This window comes from Ictalurus punctatus, chromosome 1 (genome assembly GCF_001660625.3).
Source record: "Ictalurus punctatus breed USDA103 chromosome 1, Coco_2.0, whole genome shotgun sequence".
NCBI lineage: Eukaryota > Metazoa > Chordata > Actinopteri > Siluriformes > Ictaluridae > Ictalurus > Ictalurus punctatus.
The window spans coordinates 27757345-27776049 of record NC_030416.2 but is presented as its reverse complement, the minus strand read 5'-3'; the positions used below and the strand labels follow the sequence as shown (position 1 = coordinate 27776049).

Sequence of the window (18705 nt, the reverse complement as noted above, 5' to 3'; positions counted from 1 at the left end):
TTTATTTTTAATAAATTTGCAAAGATTTCAAACAAACTTCTTTCACATTGTCATTATGGGGTATTGTTTGTAGAATTTTGAGGAAAATAATAAATTTAATTCATTTTGGAATAAGGCTGTAACATAACAAAATGTAGAAAAAGTGAAGCGCTGTGAATACTTTCTGGATGCACTGTATATGAAGTCTGCCAGTAGCATGTGATGAAAAACAGCCCCACACCATGATGCTTCCACCTTCAAACTTCACTGTTGATATAGTGCTTTAAGGTTGATGTGCAGTGCCATTTCTTCTCCAAACGTGTGTAGTATGATGGCCAAAAAGTTCAATTTTGCTCTCGTCTGACCAAACTACACTCTCCCAGTATTTCATAGGCTTGTCCAAAGGAGTTGCAGCAAACTTTGAACGAGCTTCGACATGCCTTTTCTTTAGTAATGGAGTCTTGTGGCGTGAGCGTGAGCACTGGAGTGCATTGCCTATTGTTTTCTCTGTGATGATGATACCTGCTGCCTCCAAGTGTTTCTGGAGCTCTTTCCGAGTGGTCCTTGGCTCTTGGGCTACTCCTCTGACTCCATGGTCAGAAATTTTGCAAGGAGCTCCTGTGCGTGGCAGGTTGATGACGGAGTAATGTCGCTTCCACTTGTGGATAAAGGCCCCAATGGTGTTTACTGGAAGATTCAGAAGTTTTGAAATATGTCTGTATCTAATTTCATCAATATGTTTTAGCAACAATAAGGATTCCAAGGTCTTGGGAGAGCTCTTTGCTTTTACCCATCATGAAATGTTTCTTGTGTGACACCTTGGTAACAAAAAGACTTTTTATAGACCATCAATTCACTAACCCAGCTGATATTAATTTGCACACATAGGAGGCATAATTACTTATGGATTTCAGCTGGTTCCTTGCCATACCTTGCCTTGGAGAACTGCTTTTTCTTAGCATGTTCAATACTTTTTTCCTGTGTCATTTCACATTATTACGCACAACTTTATTTATGGACTTTAATGTTGTGAATTCTTTATATTTGCAGAATTCTTGAGTTAATATTTGAGTTAATGCCTGATGAAAATGTCATGTGAATGATATTGGAAATATATTTATTGAAATAAAATGTTAAAATGTTATTTCCTCCACTGTAAACCTGGGTACCAGAAACATAATGAAAAGAAGGGGAGGGAGATCAGGTCCATAATTAGCAAATAGTTATGTAGGAGGAATGATACAATGTACTAATTATTAGCAACTTATCCAAATCATAAGTCTGCTATTACCTATTGATTATGTAAACAATCTTGTGTATTTGTTAACAGTAGTAGTTAAAATGTTAATCTAATGCTAGTCATTTGTCCTGCATTAGTTATTGATTATTTTCACATTAATTATGAAACTGTATATAGTTTTTGGGTAGTTCTCCACTAGGCATGAAAGAAGTAGTAGTTATTAATTAGCTAATAGTGAACTACCGCATTCATCTGTGTGCTATTATTAATCAGAGTTTCTTGTTAGCTAGTTACTAGAATGTTAATGTTGCATTACTCATTTCTTACTATTTAGTTATCCATTACTGACAGATTCCCTGACCATTTTGTTGCCCAATTTATTTTTGTGGGAATAGGACACTTAATAAGAGCTGTTGCCCCACGCGTCCCTGCCAGCACTGTCGCGTCATTTTCTCATTACTCTACTGGCTCACACTAATCAACGATTACTTGGCCAAAATCCCCATCTTTTTGCGCTGTTATGTAAATAGAGTTGGTTTGTATAACATGTGGGAAAAAATGGATATGCATGTCACAAAGATTACAGACCTGCTGATGTGATATGTTTTATGATAACAGTACTATCAAGAAAACGAGAATACAATTCACTTCTCTTGGATGGATACATTTATTAGCTTTATTTAATAATATATTATGCAGTAGCATATTCATAAAAAATAAAGACAATGAGTAATTTAAATGGTTTTATTTGACATTTGACTGCATTCTTTTCAATTTCTGAATATGTGCTTCAGCTGTTAGACACCAGACTGATTGGAAAGACTTTTTGTTATATTGCTGTTTTTGTTTTTAAAAAAAAAAAAAAAAGTTTCATTTAATTAATTTCTTGTCTTTTGTTATTATTTTATTAGTTTGTCTTGAATAATTGCTTGACTTATTATTGGGTTAATGCCATTGTTTTGATGCCATATATATATATATATATATATATATATATATATATATATATATATATATATATATATATTTAAACACACTTATATAAACATTTAAAACGTTGTTTTGTTATTTTGTAAGAAATCCCTATTAGTTTACAGAACTCCCTAGCTACGGCCCTAATTATAATGTATTCCTGTACCAAAAAGCCTTTAATTGTTATTTTTTAATTTAATCACAAAAATATTACAGTATTTTTGCTAATGAATCTCCTCATTAGATGACGATGTATTTTAACTGATTCTGTTCTTTCAGCACAATGTCTTCAATCATTCTAGTTTTATTTACTCTCTTTCACAAAAGATCTGTCTATGAAACAAGTATTTTTTGTTAATTAATCACACTCAATATATAATGTTATGCCAACTTACGTTCTTAATTGCGAAAAGGATATAGGCACCTACATGATCATAAGATTCATGAGAAATGTAAAAATGAGCTGAGAGAACAAATTGACATCTGCTCATGTGAGAGCCTATATAAAGCGTATGGGCATGCAGTACTGTCTTGGATCTTTGATTCATACTACACTGAATGTCTGTTGTCTGTTGCTGGTGGCAACAAAAGTGATTTGTTTCCTTCGTATTGTTTCCTTCCTTTTGTCCTTGAGGACGAAGATAACCCTGTGAAATTCCTCCTGAATGCCTCTCTCTTATTGAGAAGGGCAGCTATGCTTGTGTGTTACACTGTGATTTGATTGTCAGCAGATGGTGTGTCCCTGAATGTGCCATATTAATCATAGCATCTTGTCACGTACAAATTCTGCGTCCCTTTTTGAAACCTGCAGGCTGCTTAAGTTACCAAGGTTATTGACGTAAAGTGTACAATAGCATTTGAACAATCTGAGGTCTAGGACACATTACGCACAATGACAATGAAGTGTTATAAATAGTGTGATAAGTGTTGTAAATGCTAAATTGCCTTTCAGTACTTTTTCTCAGAGGGGAAAAGAACATTGATCTGAATCAATTTAGTAACAGTTATTTCCTTAAATAATACAGCATGATCAACAAAGATATATTTGTGGAGTGTATTAACTTTATGAAAGACTCTTACTGCATGTAAGACTGCTGCTGTGCTTCTATACCGCTACTCATGTGCTGTCAAACTGCGTGTCTCAGCAATTGGGGAATTTAATGGTTAAAATATCTGCAGACATATACATCAATTCCTGGGAACGTATGGATTACAGTATGTACCCAATGCAAAGCAGGTCTTAATATAACCGAGCAGGTGAAGGTTGCAACAGGCCACTTTTTTTAAGTGAAAATCTCCACCCTCCCACACACACACGCACACACACACACACACACACTCACACACGCACACACAGTGCTGATCTTTGCTTTCTTTCACGTCACTGTGGTCATTTGAAGAATGCCTCACCCTCCTCTGTTTTACTCCTAGGAGTGACACATAGAACATTGCTCCTGTAAGGGGTAAGGAGGATCTTATTATTATTTTCTTCATTAATAGGGCACATAATTTCAAGCTGTTCGTATATCATAAATGCTATTTGAACTACTCCATTTTAGAATGTTCACTGCTGGAATAATATTTTCATTTATATGTCACTTTATATTTTAACAGGTTTATATCTGTAATCAGTGTAATGATTTGATTCTGATATGCTGCCTAATGTATGGTCCGTTGTCATAATAAAAATATATTACATACATTTGTTTTTTCATCCAATTTTCATCCATCATAAATGATGCAATTTTGATTAACTGATTTAGTATGGTGTACTAATGAGTTTTCTGTTTAGAAAAGAGGTCTATTTATGCAGATATATGCACACATTTTGCAAATTATGCAGCACTTGGTATTGATTGATGCCTCTGTTACAGTCTTTTCTTTCACAGAGACTAGTTGAGTGTTCATATCATATCAGTTGCTAATTCTAAGGTTGTTTCTCTTTGTGTGAAGCTTGTATATGTGTCTTTTTTTCTTTCTTTTTTTTTTTTTGTACATCAGTGTGCTCTTTGTTTTCTGTCCCTGGTATCTGTTAGGATTTCAAGTGAGGAAATTGTCTTCTTGTTTTATTTTGCAAATGGCCTTGACAGTTGAAAAGCTGAGGTGGTATTATGATTATGATTGTTGTTGTTGTTGTTGTTGTTGTTGTTGTTGTTGTTATTATTATTATTATTATTATTATTATTATTATTATTATTATTATTAGGGGTCAAGCCCTGAGGGGGCGAAGACCCCTATTGTTTTTGTTAGTCTTCTTCTTCTTCTTCTTCTTCTTCTTCTTCTTCTCCTTCTTCTTCCTCTTTTTCCTCCTCTTTTTCTTCTTCTGCTCTTAAATCTATGGCAGGCCGTAAAACCGCTTGTGGGAAAGTTATGACATTTGGTACACAGATAGAGGACAGGCTGTTGTGTTAATACAGCAAATTTAGAGTCACTAACTCAATCCCTCTAGCGCCACCAACTGCCCAAAGTAGCATTCACCTTTATGTTAATAACTTTTGAACCGTGAGTCCTAGAAACAAAATTCCTTTTTCCTCTGATTCAAGACGATTCAATTAACCAAACACTGTCAATTCCCTTCATGAAAATTATTCCGCCATTTTGAATTTTCTGAAAAACCTATTTTTTGAGTTCGTCCTAGGCCGTTTGTCGCGATTTGCGCGAAAATTGGCCTGCATCATCTAGCGACACAAAGAGAAAGACAAAAAGCTTTTCACAGAATTTTGATAAACCATCTAATTTTTGATTGGCGTTTCAATGAATTTTACGGTGAGCATGCCAAAATGGACGTGAGGGTATCTCCATACACTTTGAGGGATTTTGCTGAAACTTGGTATGTGTCATCAGCATTAGGCCCTGAGTTTAGCTGCAGCATTTCAGAACAGCACCACCTAGTGGTCATGAGATATGAAAAAGCAAATTTTTGCTTATAACTTCTGAACACTCAAAAAATTATCAAATTGGATGTATGTGTGGTTTTGTGTTGGTATGTGTCTTTGGCACGATGCTCTGAAGGGACTCGAAACATTTCTGGACATACTTTTTTGAACTCCTCCTAGGCCGTTTGTCCGATTTTCACTAAAATTGGCCTCCATCATCTAGATGCAAGTACAACAAAAAATAATTTACAGAATTTTTATAAACCATACCGTTTTTGAATGGTGCTTCAATAAATTTGAAGAATGTGCAAAATTGAACTTGAGGCTGTATCTCTGCATCGCTTTGAGGGATTGTGATGAAACTTGGTAAGTGTCATCAACATTAAGCCCATAGGTTACCTGTAGAGTTTTGGCACACTGCCCCCTACTGATCAGGAGATAGCAAAAAAAACTTTTTTGGCTTATAACTCTTGAACGCTTTCCCGCATGATAACCATCATGCCCAGATGCTACCTGAGCAGTTTCAGAACAGCACCAAAAACTAGACAAAATTTCTAAGAAGTAACTATTTTTAGTTATTTATTAAAATTAGTTTTCTATGAATGAAAGTTTATGTTTTACAACTCCTCATACACTGTTCATCGGACTAATGAAAAACATGTCACAAAGCTTCTTTTACTGCTCATGGTGCCGACAATTGGCTTGACTCCGGTATTGCTGCTTGCAGCTATACTTTATTATTATTATTATTATTATTATTATTATTATTATTATTATTATTATTATTATTATCATAGTCACAATTTTCTTTCTTTCTTTCTTTCTTTCAAATATGTTTCTAACATTTTAATGCAATTCTGTGAAATTTGCATTCCATGAAAATGTATAAAGTAGGAAACTTTTTAAAAATTGTTTAGAATCTCACCATATGTTATGCAATATCACATTTTTAGTCAGTAATTAATTGTATGCTATTTTATTGTTTCAGTTTAATTCTTTTATAATAATGTGCAATTGCTTTTAATTCCAACAGTGTCTCATATACAATGGGATCCAAAAGTCTGAGACCACAGGACATAAACCAAAGGTTTTAGAATTTTGAAATATTTAAAACAAAGAACGTACATGTTTAATATCTTGAATATTTAATAAGCAAATTTGTCATATTGACCATGTTAACTGTTTTGTACGAAAGGCCACATTTTCCTCATGCCTAATCTTCTACTGAAGCATGTGTTCAGACGACACTAGTGCCCTCAGACTTTTGGACCCCTCTGTACATGCATTATTTGAAAATGATGGAATTATTATTATTATTATTATGGAATAAAATCTAATTTTATAATTGTTCACAAGTAATACTAAGTAAGAATGTCTTATTATGTGGTGCCTTTTTTACATTAGACTAATACAATAAGGATTAGCCTAAGCTATAATAAGTATGATTAGGTGCAGTATTGAATTAATATCATACACAGTTACAAAGCAATGTTCATTTGCAGATCAACTTTATTCTATGAAGTTGTATAGCTACAGGTAAACTCATGGAGGGTCACAGAAGACAAGCTTTTGAGACAGGTTCATATGAGAGCTTCACTCTTCATCATGTCCCTTCTGTAACACAGAAAGATTAAGAAAGATATACATGTTAAAGGTAAAAGGATATAATTAGATAATAGTTTAATAATATGTCCTTCAGCTACCAAACTGCTGACAGAATATTTATAAACCTGAAAAACATTTATGAAATTTGTGAGCATTTTTTTATTTAAATAAACATTGTTTAACTATTGTTTTTGCATCTTGCTTCCTTGCAAGCAACTCATTCACTCACCTTGACGCCAGTGTCACGGCTTTTGGCTCTCAGCTTGTTCACTTGGGATTCAGCAATATCAGCTCTTTCCTCTGCCTCATCCAGCTCATGCTGTAGTTTACGGAACTTGGCCAGATTGGAATTGCCCTGCTCCTCCTGTAAAATAAAAGGTGCATATTTAGATTGAGAGAATCAGAGGAAAACAATACATATGACAAAAAGGCAACAGATGTGGTACTTAAAACATTACTTACAGCTTCCTCTGCAGTTCTCTTGTAAGACTTGACTTTCAACTGCAGTTTGTCTACCAGGTCCTGAAGACGTGCCAGATTCTTACGATCTTCCTCAGTCTGTAACAAAGAAAAAGTACATTATGCCAGCATGTTGCAGGACCTGTCCAGTCCACTAGAGTTTTCAGATTTTTCATCTTCTGAGTATTTAAGACATGTACTTTAGGTACTTAAGTACTACTAAATTCGTTAGACTATGTCTTTAGAATAATCTTTCCATATACTGTAGTTGCCTTGGACTTCATTGGGTAATTTAACACAAATTATTCTATTGTATTTTTACAAAAAAACAGGGACCAACCTGGTAAACGAGTTCCTTGATTCGTCTCTCATATTTGCGAATACCCTTCACAGAATCAGTGGCCTTTTTCTGTTCTATCTCCACTTCATTTTCAAGCTCTCTCACCTAAAAGAGAAATAAATCAGTCCAGTGTAAAACTTACTTAGACCAACCCAATAATAATAATAATACTCTAGGTTAATTATTTCTTTAATAATATTTATATTGTTTTTTTGTTACTTACTCTAACTTCCAGTTTCTGGACCTGCTTCTTGCCACCCTTCATGGCGATTTGCTCAGCTTCATCCAGGCGGTGCTGGAGATCTTTAATGGTCTGCTCCATGTTCTTCTTCATGCGCTCCAGGTGAGCACTGGTGTCCTGCTCCTTCTTGAGCTCTTCTGCCATCATGGCAGCATCAGTGATGGCTTTTTTGGCTTTTTCCTCAGCATTCCTGCACTCTTGGATAGCCTCCTCTACCTCAGTCTGCAGGTGAGCAGTGTCCCCCTCTAATTTCTTCTTCTGGTTCAGCAAGCTGGTGTTCTACAGTTACATAAAGTTCTACAGTTATAAAGTTACAGTTAAAATATTCTATAGTTTTTATTCCACCATATCCACCATGTAATCGAAAACAGGAATCCATATACTACCTGAGAGTGCAGTAGCTGAACCCTCTCACTGACATCCAGCAATTCTTGCTCAGCCAGTTTGCGGCCTCTCTCGGTCTGCTCTACCAGGGATCTCAGTTCATCCAGTTCAGCCTGGATCAGATTGTTGCGTCTCTCCACAATAGCAATGTTCTCTTTGAGATCATCGTTAACACGGAGAGCATCATCCAGGTGCAGTTGAGTATCCTACCAAAAGTCCAAAGGGAAGTGACTATAAAATTTCTCATTCGTTAAGAAAGAGATTTACATTTAGTGATTTAGCAGATGGTCTTATCCAGAGTGACATTATTTTTAAGCATTATAGATTTTTTTGTTAATGGAATACCTTAACATGTCCATGGAGACTCTTCAGCTGTTTCTGGGCCTCAGAAGCCTGCCTGTTAGCCTGGCTGAGCTGGATCTCCATCTCATTTAAGTCTCCCTCCATCTTCTTCTTTATCCTCAGGGCCTCATTTCTGCTCCGAGTCTCAGACTCTAGAGAGCTTTGCAGGGTGTCCACCACTCTTTGTTGGTTCCTCTTGGCCTGCTCCATCTCTTCATCCTTTTCAGCCAGTTTACGTTCAATGTCAGCCTTCACCTGGTTGAATTCCAGTTGGGCCCGCAAGATCTTTCCTTCTTCATGCTCAAGGGAAGCCTAATAGATAAAATAATGATTAGCTGCTTCATTCACATCACCACAAGTGATATTTTATCCCAATGGGATACAATATAAAGTCAATTTTTGCACGTATTATTAGGATATACAGGTGCATCTAAAAAAATGTAAAATCGTGGAAAAGTTCATTCTTTTCCGTAATTTAATTCAAAATGTGGAACTTTCATATATTCTAGATTCATTACATATAAAGTAAAATATTTCAAGCCTTTTTGTTTTAATCATGATGATTATGGCTTACAACTCATAGAAATAATAATAATAAAAAAAAAATCCAGTATTTTTTAATCCAGTAAACCTTTATATTTACACAAAATAGTCAAAATAGTATACCTCAGCCTCTTCCAGAGCAGAGTGAATCTCAGCCTTTTCCTGCTCCAGCTGCTTACGGATTTTCTCCAGTTCATGGATGCTCTTGCCACTCTCACCAATTTGCTCAGTAAGGTCAGAAATTTCCTCTGTTTAACAAAGTAAATTTTGTCAAAATGTGTTTTTTGTAGGATATGTAATGACCTTTAATATGTAACACAAACATAGCAACCTTGGAGGTTTTTGTTCTCCCTCTTCATGGTCTCCAGATGATCAAGGGACTCCTCATATGAGTTCTTCAGTTTGAAGAGCTCAGTGCTTAGAGATCTGGCCTCTTTTTGGGAGCTCTCCAGCTCAGACTGCGACTCTTCATATTTCTGCTTCCATTCAGCCAGGATCTGTTTTATATCAAAAGGTTAAATTACACATGGTCTTTTAAGCCTGGTGGTACCTTATAGTTAGCAGTGTTGGATAGAGGATCCATTTGGCTTCATTTTATTGTCAAGATTTACCTTAAGACATGCATGCACTGTTCTTGGAACCAACAGTGAGTTGTATTTTAGTAAAATGCTGCATGAATGAATTTTCTATAACATGCAGCACTTTGACTGAAAATTTTCAGTTCTCTCTATAGATATCCCTATGGGTGTAATTAAATTCCCCATGTATTTTAACTGTACAACAATAGTATAAATCGTTTCCTTTGGTGTCATAAACATTCACTTAAAGTGCTGTATTTTCCTATTTATATATTTTTCATGTTAAACATATGCCAGGTTTGACCGAAGCCTTTGAAGTTTGAAAAAAAGTGCCATTCATGGTGGGTTATAAGTATCATACTACCTGAGATCAATTGGGAAATATTGTCATTAACATACATGAAGTTACCTATTTATGCAACCTAAAAACAAATGGAGATTATCATATTGTCACCTTGTCAAAGTTTCTTTGCTTCTTGTCCAAAGCAGCAGCCGCAGCATTGGACCTTTCTACATCAACCATGAGATCTTCAATCTCATTTTGTAGTCTGTGCTTTGTCTTTTCCAGAGATGAACATTTGGCATTTACAGCTTCCACAGCTTCTTCTGCATCTTGCAGACGCTGAGCAAGTTTTTTCCTGGAAGAGAGCAAAGTGTATGTTTCCAGACATTTCCTTATGGGCTTTCAGTTCTACAATAAATGCCATCTTAGTGTGCATAATGGCACATTGCTACATGGGAATCTGTAAAGACAGTAGCTTCCTACTTTGCATCCTCCAGCTCTTCTGTTCTCTGGATGGCATCAGTTTCATACTTGGTCCTCCACTGAGCTACCTCAGAGTTTGCTTTGGAGAGACTGCGCTGCAGCTCAGCTTTAGCCTCCTGTTCCTCTTCATACTGCTCTCTGAGCAGGTCAGAATCATGACGAGCCGACTGCACTGCATGAGCCAGGGCATTCTTAGCCTGGAAAAAAAAAGTGTTTTGGTTGGTTGGTTGTTTTTAATTTTGTACTGTGTGAAAGGTTTTGAAGCACCAGCTGTAGAAATACCTTCACTTCCTCTTCAAGTTGTCTCTTTAGATCCTCAATCTGCTGGGTATGGGACTGCTTGCTTCTGGTCAGCTGAGACACCAAGGAATCTTTCTCTTCCAATTGTCTTGTGAGTTCCCCTTGATTACAGATTGATTTCAGTTACATGTGTGTGTTAGACATAACACTTAGAACACACCCCCTCATTCCTTAGCTTAGTCCTTACCATTCTCTGTTAGCAATTTAGATTTCTGCATGCTAAAGTCATTGATGCTGCGTTGTCCTTCCTCAAATTTAGTCCTATACTCAGTCATCTGGTCCTCGAGAGTCCGGCACATCTTTTCAAGGTTTGTCTAGACCAAAGAATAAAGAAAATCAATATTATGGAAACAAAAAGGGCAAAAAAGCCCTGTATACTCAACACATTTTGGTGTGCTCCTCTCAAAGATAAAATATACATATCTGTATACACTATACATAATTATTCATTAATACCTTGGATTTAACAATCTGCTCCATGTTGGAGACCACATCATCCAGCTCCAGTCTCAGTTCACTCTTCTCCTTCTCAAGTTTCTGCTTCACTCTCTGAAGGTTGTCAATCTGTTCTCCCAGATCTGCCACACTATCAGCATGTTTCTTTCTTAGAGTTGCAGCAGTGGCCTCATGTTGCAGGGTGGCCTCTTCAAGGTCTCTACGCAGTTTCTGGAACATAGCCTCTCTCTTCTTGTTCATTTCAATCTGGGCGACAGTGGCTCCACCAGCCTCCTCCAGCCTCTCACTGATCTCCTCCAGTTCTCTTGCCAAATCTGCCCTTTGCTTCTCAACCTTGGCACGAGCTGCTCTCTCAGCCTCCAGCTCTTCTTCAAGTTCTTCTATACGGGCCTAAGTATAAGATTTTATGGTAAGCAAAGCAGGCAGAATTAGAAAAGTCACTATCTCGTGAGGTATCAGATTACCTGCAGCTCTTTAAGTTTCTTTTGAAGCTGGGCTGCCATTGCTTGCTCATCCTCAATTTTGCTGTTGAGTTGGCTGATCTCAAAATCTTTTCTGTGGGTTTGAAAAACATACATACATAGATATTTAGTAGTAGCTTATTGTTCCATTATTATTCCATGGTTATTGTTAGCGACTTACTTTTTCATCCTTTCCTCCAGCTGTTGCTTATCATTTTCCAGGTCCATAATACTCTCCTGAGTCAATTTTAAGTCTCCTTCAAGTTTTCTCTTAGCCCTCTCAAGGTCCATGCGTAACTTCTTTTCCTGTTCCAGTGATCCCTCAAGCTGGAAAAAAAGAATATTTTGTTTTGGTATTACATCTCTTTCAGTGAGAGTAATATTTCATACACATAAGAGTTTAACAAGTACTAACGTCATCGACTTGCTGCTCTAGTTTAGCATTTGCTTTGGTCAGAGTGTTGACTTTGTCTTCCTCACTCTGCAGATCATCCAGTGTTTGCTGATGAGCTTCCTGCAAAGCTTTCTTCTCCTTGGTCAGCTTGGCAATGATTTCATCAAGAGCTGCCATTTCCTCGGTCAGGTTTTTAACCTGGGAAGAGATATCAGTGAATTGACCATCCTATAAATCCATTATGAAAAGAGTAGAACCTACCTTATTTTCAGTGGCATGTTTTTCTTTCTCCACTTTGGCCAGAGTAAGTTCCAGATCATCAATGTCTTTCTTCAGCTCAGAGCATTCATCCTCAAGTTTTCTCTTCTTAGCTGTCAATTCAGCATTCATTTCATCTTCATCTTCCAGTCTCTCAGTCAATTCCTTGCATTTAGCTTCAAGTTGGATCTTATTTTTTATTAGACCCTCACATCGCTCCTCAGAATCACAAAGATTGTCTTGCTCCTGTTTATGCATTCATAATAATGTAGTATAAATTTCTTTTTTTTGAAATCTGTACTTTTATTATAATGTCAAATCTCACAATAATAACTGCAAACTTACAGACTGGACTTGGAGTTGCAGGTCATTTTTCTCTTGGAGAAGTGTGACCATTTTCTCCTCAAGTTCTTTTCTGCGGGCCTCAGATTTGGCATAGGCTTCTTTCAGCTTCAAGAATTCTTCCTTCATATTGGCCATCTCCTTTTCAGCCTCAGCTGACCTTAACAATGGTTTGATTTTGAAGTAGAGTTTCATCCAGGGCCAATTCTTGACACTCATGAAAGCACGAATATTCCACTGGATCACTAGCAAGCCATCCCTACAGGGTCACACAGCAAATTTTAGGCTATTTGTAAGCTATTTAATACCAGTACAATAACAGTCACTCTCTGGAGAATAAGACAATATAAAAAATTACCGCCGCTCAACAATTTTCTGGAATTCCATTCTTGAAAGAAGACCACGAACCCGGGACTGAATACCAGTGATGATGAGAGAAAGACGGTCATCTCTCATCTCCTCAAGGAGACCCAGGAGACCAGCCTTGAAGAACACCTTCGTGGTTTAAATCATAAGAATGGTTTAGAGAAAGTAAATAATAGGCATACAGGCAAATTTACTTTTCAGCCAATCTGTGTGAAAATTTCTTTACTTGTTACCAAATAGTACCTTAGTGTGGCCAAACTTATACTGGCTGTGGTCAATGTCCAGGGATCCCAGCAGCTTTTCTGCTCCCTTTCTGCTGTCAATAAACTGCCCCTCAGGGATAGCAGCAGGATTTAAAATACGGTATCTAAAATAATGAAATAATAATATTGATCACGTTGGAATGTGCTGCTGCTAGAAGTTTTGGTTCTATTAATTCATTCAGAGATGTAAGAATTTCAAATGTAATTTCGGTAGGCACAAGGGGCAAACCTGTACAAAATAAGGAAGTCTGATTTTGTACTGGCAGCCCTTTTATCCTCAGGGTTATTAAATTGTTGTTTGTATTATTTTAGAAAGAGGGGTTTCAAAATTATTATATGATAAATGGTCTCTTTGTGTTTCAAGCATCAACTTAATGAGTAACCTAAATGCACCTCTGTTTGAAGTCACCATAGAGGATCCTGTTGGGGAAGCCCTTTCTGCAGATTCTGATGCCCTCCAGCACACCGTTACAGCGCAGCTGGTGCATCACTAGAGGATTTTCCATGGCCCCAGGAGTCTTTGTCTCATTGGGGATGATGCAGCGCACAAAATGAGGATGAGTAGATCTCAGGTTGGTCATCAGCTTGTTTAAATTCTCCTAAAGATATGTAGACCACATCATACTAAATTATACTTTCATAGATATTCTAGATAATGGGCCAGTGGTCCAAAGCTGATCACCTGGAAAATACATGTTCATAGGGCATTTATACCTATGTAATTCTTTCTGTAAAAATGTATACCAATTCGTTATCTCACCCTGTGGAGGGCAGACACAGTCTGGAAAGAAGAACCTTTTTTCTTCTTTTCCTTTGTTTTTCCGGATGATTCTGTTATAAGAAGAAAATGCATGTCACTATCACATCTTAGAACAAAATAAAAACTTAAGCTTAAATGTTTCTTTATGACATTCCTCAACCATCTGAGTCATCTTACCTGCATCAGCAGCAGCATAATTTGCAAAAAGAATAGCAAGTAATTTCATGGTGGACTTCTGGTACAGCCCCACAACAGTTTCATTGAGTGGATCCTTGTTCTTCACCAGCCAGTTGAAAATGTTGTAGTCAACAGTGCCAGCATAATGAACTAGTGAAAAGTGAGCCTCTGGTTTACCCTTCACAATCCTGGGTTTTTGGAAGTTAGCAGATTTGCCCAAGTGATTGTCGTAAAGCTTAGCTTTGAATGTGATATCACTGGCTTTGGGGAACATGCACTCCTCTTCAAGGATGGACATGATACCCATAGGCTACAGAGACAAGAATGAAAAAGCATGAGCTTATCTAACCAAACTGTTTGTCAAATGAACTTGTTATCTCAAAATCCATGTCTTTAAGTTCACATTTATATCTACCTTTTCAATGAGATCAATACAAGCCTGCAAATCCATGCCAAAGTCAATAAACTCCCACTCGATGCCCTCTTTCTTGTATTCTTCTTGCTCCAGCACAAACATGTGGTGGTTGAAAAACTGCTGCAACTTCTCATTAGTGAAGTTGATACACAGCTGCTCAAAGGTGTTGAACTGGAGCAGAAATGTGGTGTCATTAACACATGTGAATTATAAAAAGCACATAAATAAATGGAAAAAAAAATCTCCACAATGGTATGTTGAAAGAAAATTAAAAAAAACAAAAAACAAAATTACATCAAAGATCTCAAATCCAGCGATATCCAGCACACCAATGAAGTACTGGCGAGGCTGCTTGGTTTCCAGAGATTGGTTAATTCTCACAACCATCCAAAGGAACATCTTCTCATATACTGATTTCGACAAAGCACCAATAGCATAGTACACCTAAAAGAGAAGAGTAGTGTTACTTTCTGTATCTTGTACTTGGCATGTGTATTTTGTCATAACTCATTTTTACCTGCTGGACACTCTGTCCTTTGGTAACCCACTCATTTCCTACTTTGACTCTGGGGTGACACAGAGCCTTGATGAGATCAGCAGAGTTCAGGCCCATTAGATAAGATGCTTTGTCAGCATCTAGATTTATAAAACAAATATGGAAAAAACAATAATTAAATGATTAAGTTACAGATCATTTTAGATGCCTAATTTACATCACATACGTGCATCTCAGTAGCAGACAAACTCATAATACGAAATTAGAAAACACTTTGGTTATTCATCTAATCACAATTGAAATAAAAATTTGTGTTTAGACTGACCTTCAGTGCCGTCAGCCTCAGCCTGCTCCTCTCTCTGTTTCTGCTTGTACTTCATATTGCCAAAGTGCATGATGGCACCAACCAGCTTATAGATGCTGTTCTTTTCCTCTTGGGTGAAGCCCAGCACATCAAAAGCTTCCTAGAGCAAAAGAATTGTAGTGTCTCTCTTAAATATGAGGCATATTACAGCAGCTACCTGTTCCTCAATAAACCATCAGCATAGACAGTACAGTTAAAACTTAATGTACTTGCCCTTAGGAACCCACAGTTTTCATAAAAAAACATAGCTTTAGAAAACTCTTTTTACGTACGTCAGTACCCATCAGCTCATCACCATCATCAATAGAGGCTACTTGAGTCTCTCCTTGGGAGATGAATGCGTAATCAAAAGGGTTAACAGTAATGAGCAGCATTTCTGTAACAGAGGATAGAGAGAAAGATATTTTTGTAACAGTTATGTATACATATGTGTACTGAAATGTAATGATGGCATTTTTATTGTTGAAATTTCTTGCTGACCTAGCAGCTCAGGTTTCCTCTGAGACAAGATCTGATAGAAGATATGGTAATCTCTCTCAGCTTTGAGCTGGAAAGTCACACGGGATTTCTCTAGAAGATCTGTATCAGCCAGAATAACAAGACAAACAGTGACCACATATAGTATTGCCATCGCTCACATGTTGAATAATACGAACTGAGAGAATTAGTTCGCTGAAAAAACACCCTTACAAGTCTCAATATCCGCAGAGGCAAGCTTGCCAGTGGCACCAAAGTGGATTCGGATGAACTTGCCCTATTAGAAAGTTATATTTAAAATATGTATGTGTACACACACACACACACACACACACACACACATATATATATATATATATATATATATATATATATATATATATATATATATATATATATATATATATATATATATGTGGCAACCATATATATATATATATATATATATATATATATATATATATATATATATATATATATATATATATATATATATATATATATATATAATGCTATAATATAATGTAAAAAAACTCACAAAACGAGATGAGTTGTCATTTCTGATGGTCTTGGCATTACCAAAGGCTTCCAGAGCAGGGTTACACTGGATGATTTGATCTTCCAGAGTACCCTGGAAACATGATATAAAAAATATCGTTATGGCAAGTCATTTTTCATGGAGGGGTCAATAATGATATGTGACAGGTATGATTTGAGTTTTTCAACCTTCTTGTCACAGGTGTCCTTCTTTGCAGTACCACCAGCAGCAATACTAGCAAAGTACTGGATGACTCTCTTGGTGTTCACAGTCTTCCCAGCACCAGATTCTCCACTATCAAAAGAATTTAAGTTTAGTAATATTATACTGTATAATTGTATTGTATTGACTTTAGGAACTTACGTGATGAGAACAGACTGGTTTTCCCTGTCTGAAACAAAGATTGTTTTGAATTTATAAATAAAGCAGATTGAGATGATAAAACCATAATTTGTAAAGCCAGTGCATCATGTGTTTCGATCATGTCTAGTGATTACAAAACACAGTCTACATTTTGAATAGGTTAGATTTACCTGCAAGCATGTACTGGTAGGCGTTATCAGAAATGGAGAAGATGTGAGGAGGAGCTTCAGTCCTCTTCTTGCCTCTGTAGGCAGCGACAACTTCCTGGTTGTACACTGGCAGCCACTTGTAGGGGTTGATAGTTACACAGAAAAGTCCTGAGTAGGTCTGTAGAGGAATGAAAGGATGGAATTAATATGTGGCATCTGTATTTTTATTGTGTAGTTCAGGTGTCCAAATCCTTTTCACTCACATAGATCATCCAGGCTGCATAACGCTCTTTGAGGTTAAACAGCACGGCAGGTTCATGCAGGAAGGTGAACATCGCCATGTCCTCAATTTTATCGAACTTTGGCGGGTTCTGAGGATTAATCTCAGATTCCTTGACAGTCGTAGTCTGCAGAGAAAAGTATATTGTACGTACAAAATATACCATACTTTATGGTAGCCAAATAACTTTTTAAATTATTTTAATTCATAACCTTTGAAAGTATTTATAGTGAGCATGTTTTGCTTTCAATATTTGAATATTAATTAGATAAGATGTTGTAGTTTTAGTTGTGATTAAATGTATGATAGTTTTTGAATAATAGTACTTTATAAGCAATGCTATTTTATATAATATGTTGGATTTAATTTGTTGTTGACCATAAATAATAATAAAAAAAAACAATTAAATAATGACGTTGCTTTTGTCCTCTTTACATTTACAAGTGCGATGTCTATGCCAGTGATTTCAGATATCAGTGGCCCTCTGTCAAATAATTGAACACTCTTACCGTTCCCTTAGAAGTATTACAAGTGACTTTGTCACCATCCCGACTGATGATTGTTGCCTTAACGAACTCCTCCTCTGCATCAGGGACAAAGCATTCCCTCTTCATGTCGAAGGGCCGAGTCTGTGCTTCTAGTCGCTCCATGTCTGATTTTCGTAGAAAAGCAGCTGCAGCCCCAAACTCTGCCATGTGAGCATCCCCCATCTTTCACCTTCTGATTTGTTCAAGAACATTTATTCTTTTGTTAAATCTATTCATCAGATGCATCCAAGGAAAATGGTCCATTTTGTATTGCTGTGTAATTAAAGCTCAACCTTTAAGCCACTTACTTTTGCTGTTTCCCCTTCTTCAATAGTTGATGTTATACTGAGCTGAAATGACAGAAAATATGGATTAATGTAACATCTGAGTCACCTAGGTCTTACACTGTGATCAGCATCTGTCTAAAAGCTACAGGGCTCTTAAAACTTATCTCTAAATCTTTAGCCTGGATTTTTTTTTTTTTAAATAAAGCCCCTCTAAAAATGAATTCCTCTTGGTGCTTCGAGAGTCCTGGGCTTCTCAGATGACTTACCGTTAGATGACACAATTCAGAAAAACCTTCAGTGAGTCGTTCCTCTCTCCCTTTTATAGTACAAAGGGTCCTCTAAATATGGCTGTTGGCACAATATAATGCATTGTACTGTCTCGATATGGTGAGGGACCTGATAGCACAGATGGGGGTTGGTTTATATTTATGCTAATAGTTTGAACATTCATGTATAATTGTACATACAGTACATACTATATGCAAAATAACAATTATACGTAAAGTATACAGTTATATTTATCTGAATTTATCAGATCAGTCCTTCAAGTGTTTTGGAGTTGGCCTTAAATTTGACAACCAGGCGATAAGTACAGTGACTGATTAAAAAAAAAATTCTGCAAAGATGTATACAGCAAAATCCCTAGTGTTGAATTAACACCCAGAGTGTTTATTTGAGTCCAGTGGACTTATACAAACACTGTAGGG

General features: G+C 36.6%; 1 protein-coding gene across 1 annotated transcript; it reads right to left on the bottom strand.

Annotated features, from left to right (window-relative positions):
• Positions 1 to 6558: 6558 nt before the first annotated feature.
• LOC108271488 (myosin-7) lies at positions 6559 to 18313 on the bottom strand. Its single transcript, XM_017479066.3, has 39 exons — positions 18265 to 18313; positions 18020 to 18061; positions 17694 to 17904; positions 17168 to 17311; positions 16926 to 17082; positions 16756 to 16783; positions 16581 to 16686; positions 16393 to 16485; positions 16068 to 16131; positions 15858 to 15956; positions 15650 to 15753; positions 15339 to 15477; positions 15035 to 15153; positions 14812 to 14961; positions 14518 to 14688; positions 14103 to 14412; positions 13926 to 13996; positions 13559 to 13764; positions 13146 to 13269; positions 12895 to 13031; positions 12540 to 12795; positions 12198 to 12440; positions 11958 to 12134; positions 11724 to 11869; positions 11546 to 11636; positions 11082 to 11471; positions 10813 to 10939; positions 10608 to 10726; positions 10326 to 10522; positions 10014 to 10197; positions 9313 to 9478; positions 9105 to 9229; positions 8442 to 8750; positions 8099 to 8302; positions 7695 to 7991; positions 7472 to 7576; positions 7135 to 7230; positions 6902 to 7036; positions 6559 to 6681 (listed from the first exon to the last, which is right to left on the bottom strand). The coding sequence occupies exons 3-39, from the start codon at positions 17892 to 17894 to the stop codon at positions 6661 to 6663; spliced, it is 5811 nt and encodes a 1936-aa protein (XP_017334555.1). The 5' UTR covers positions 17895 to 17904; positions 18020 to 18061; positions 18265 to 18313; the 3' UTR covers positions 6559 to 6660.
• Positions 18314 to 18705: the final 392 nt, after the last annotated feature.

Excerpts from the sequence above, each read along its gene's own strand:
- LOC108271488 (XM_017479066.3), bottom strand. The coding sequence starts at position 17,894 with ATGGGGGATGCTCACATGGCAGAGTTTGGGGCTGCAGCTGCTTTTCTA. Across the intron at positions 17,083-17,167 it reads ATGCAGCCTGGATGATCTAT|ACCTACTCAGGACTTTTCTG; the intron begins GTGAGTGAAAAG and ends ATTCCTCTACAG. Across the intron at positions 12,135-12,197 it reads AACATGCCACTGAAAATAAG|GTTAAAAACCTGACCGAGGA; the intron begins GTAGGTTCTACT and ends ATCTCTTCCCAG.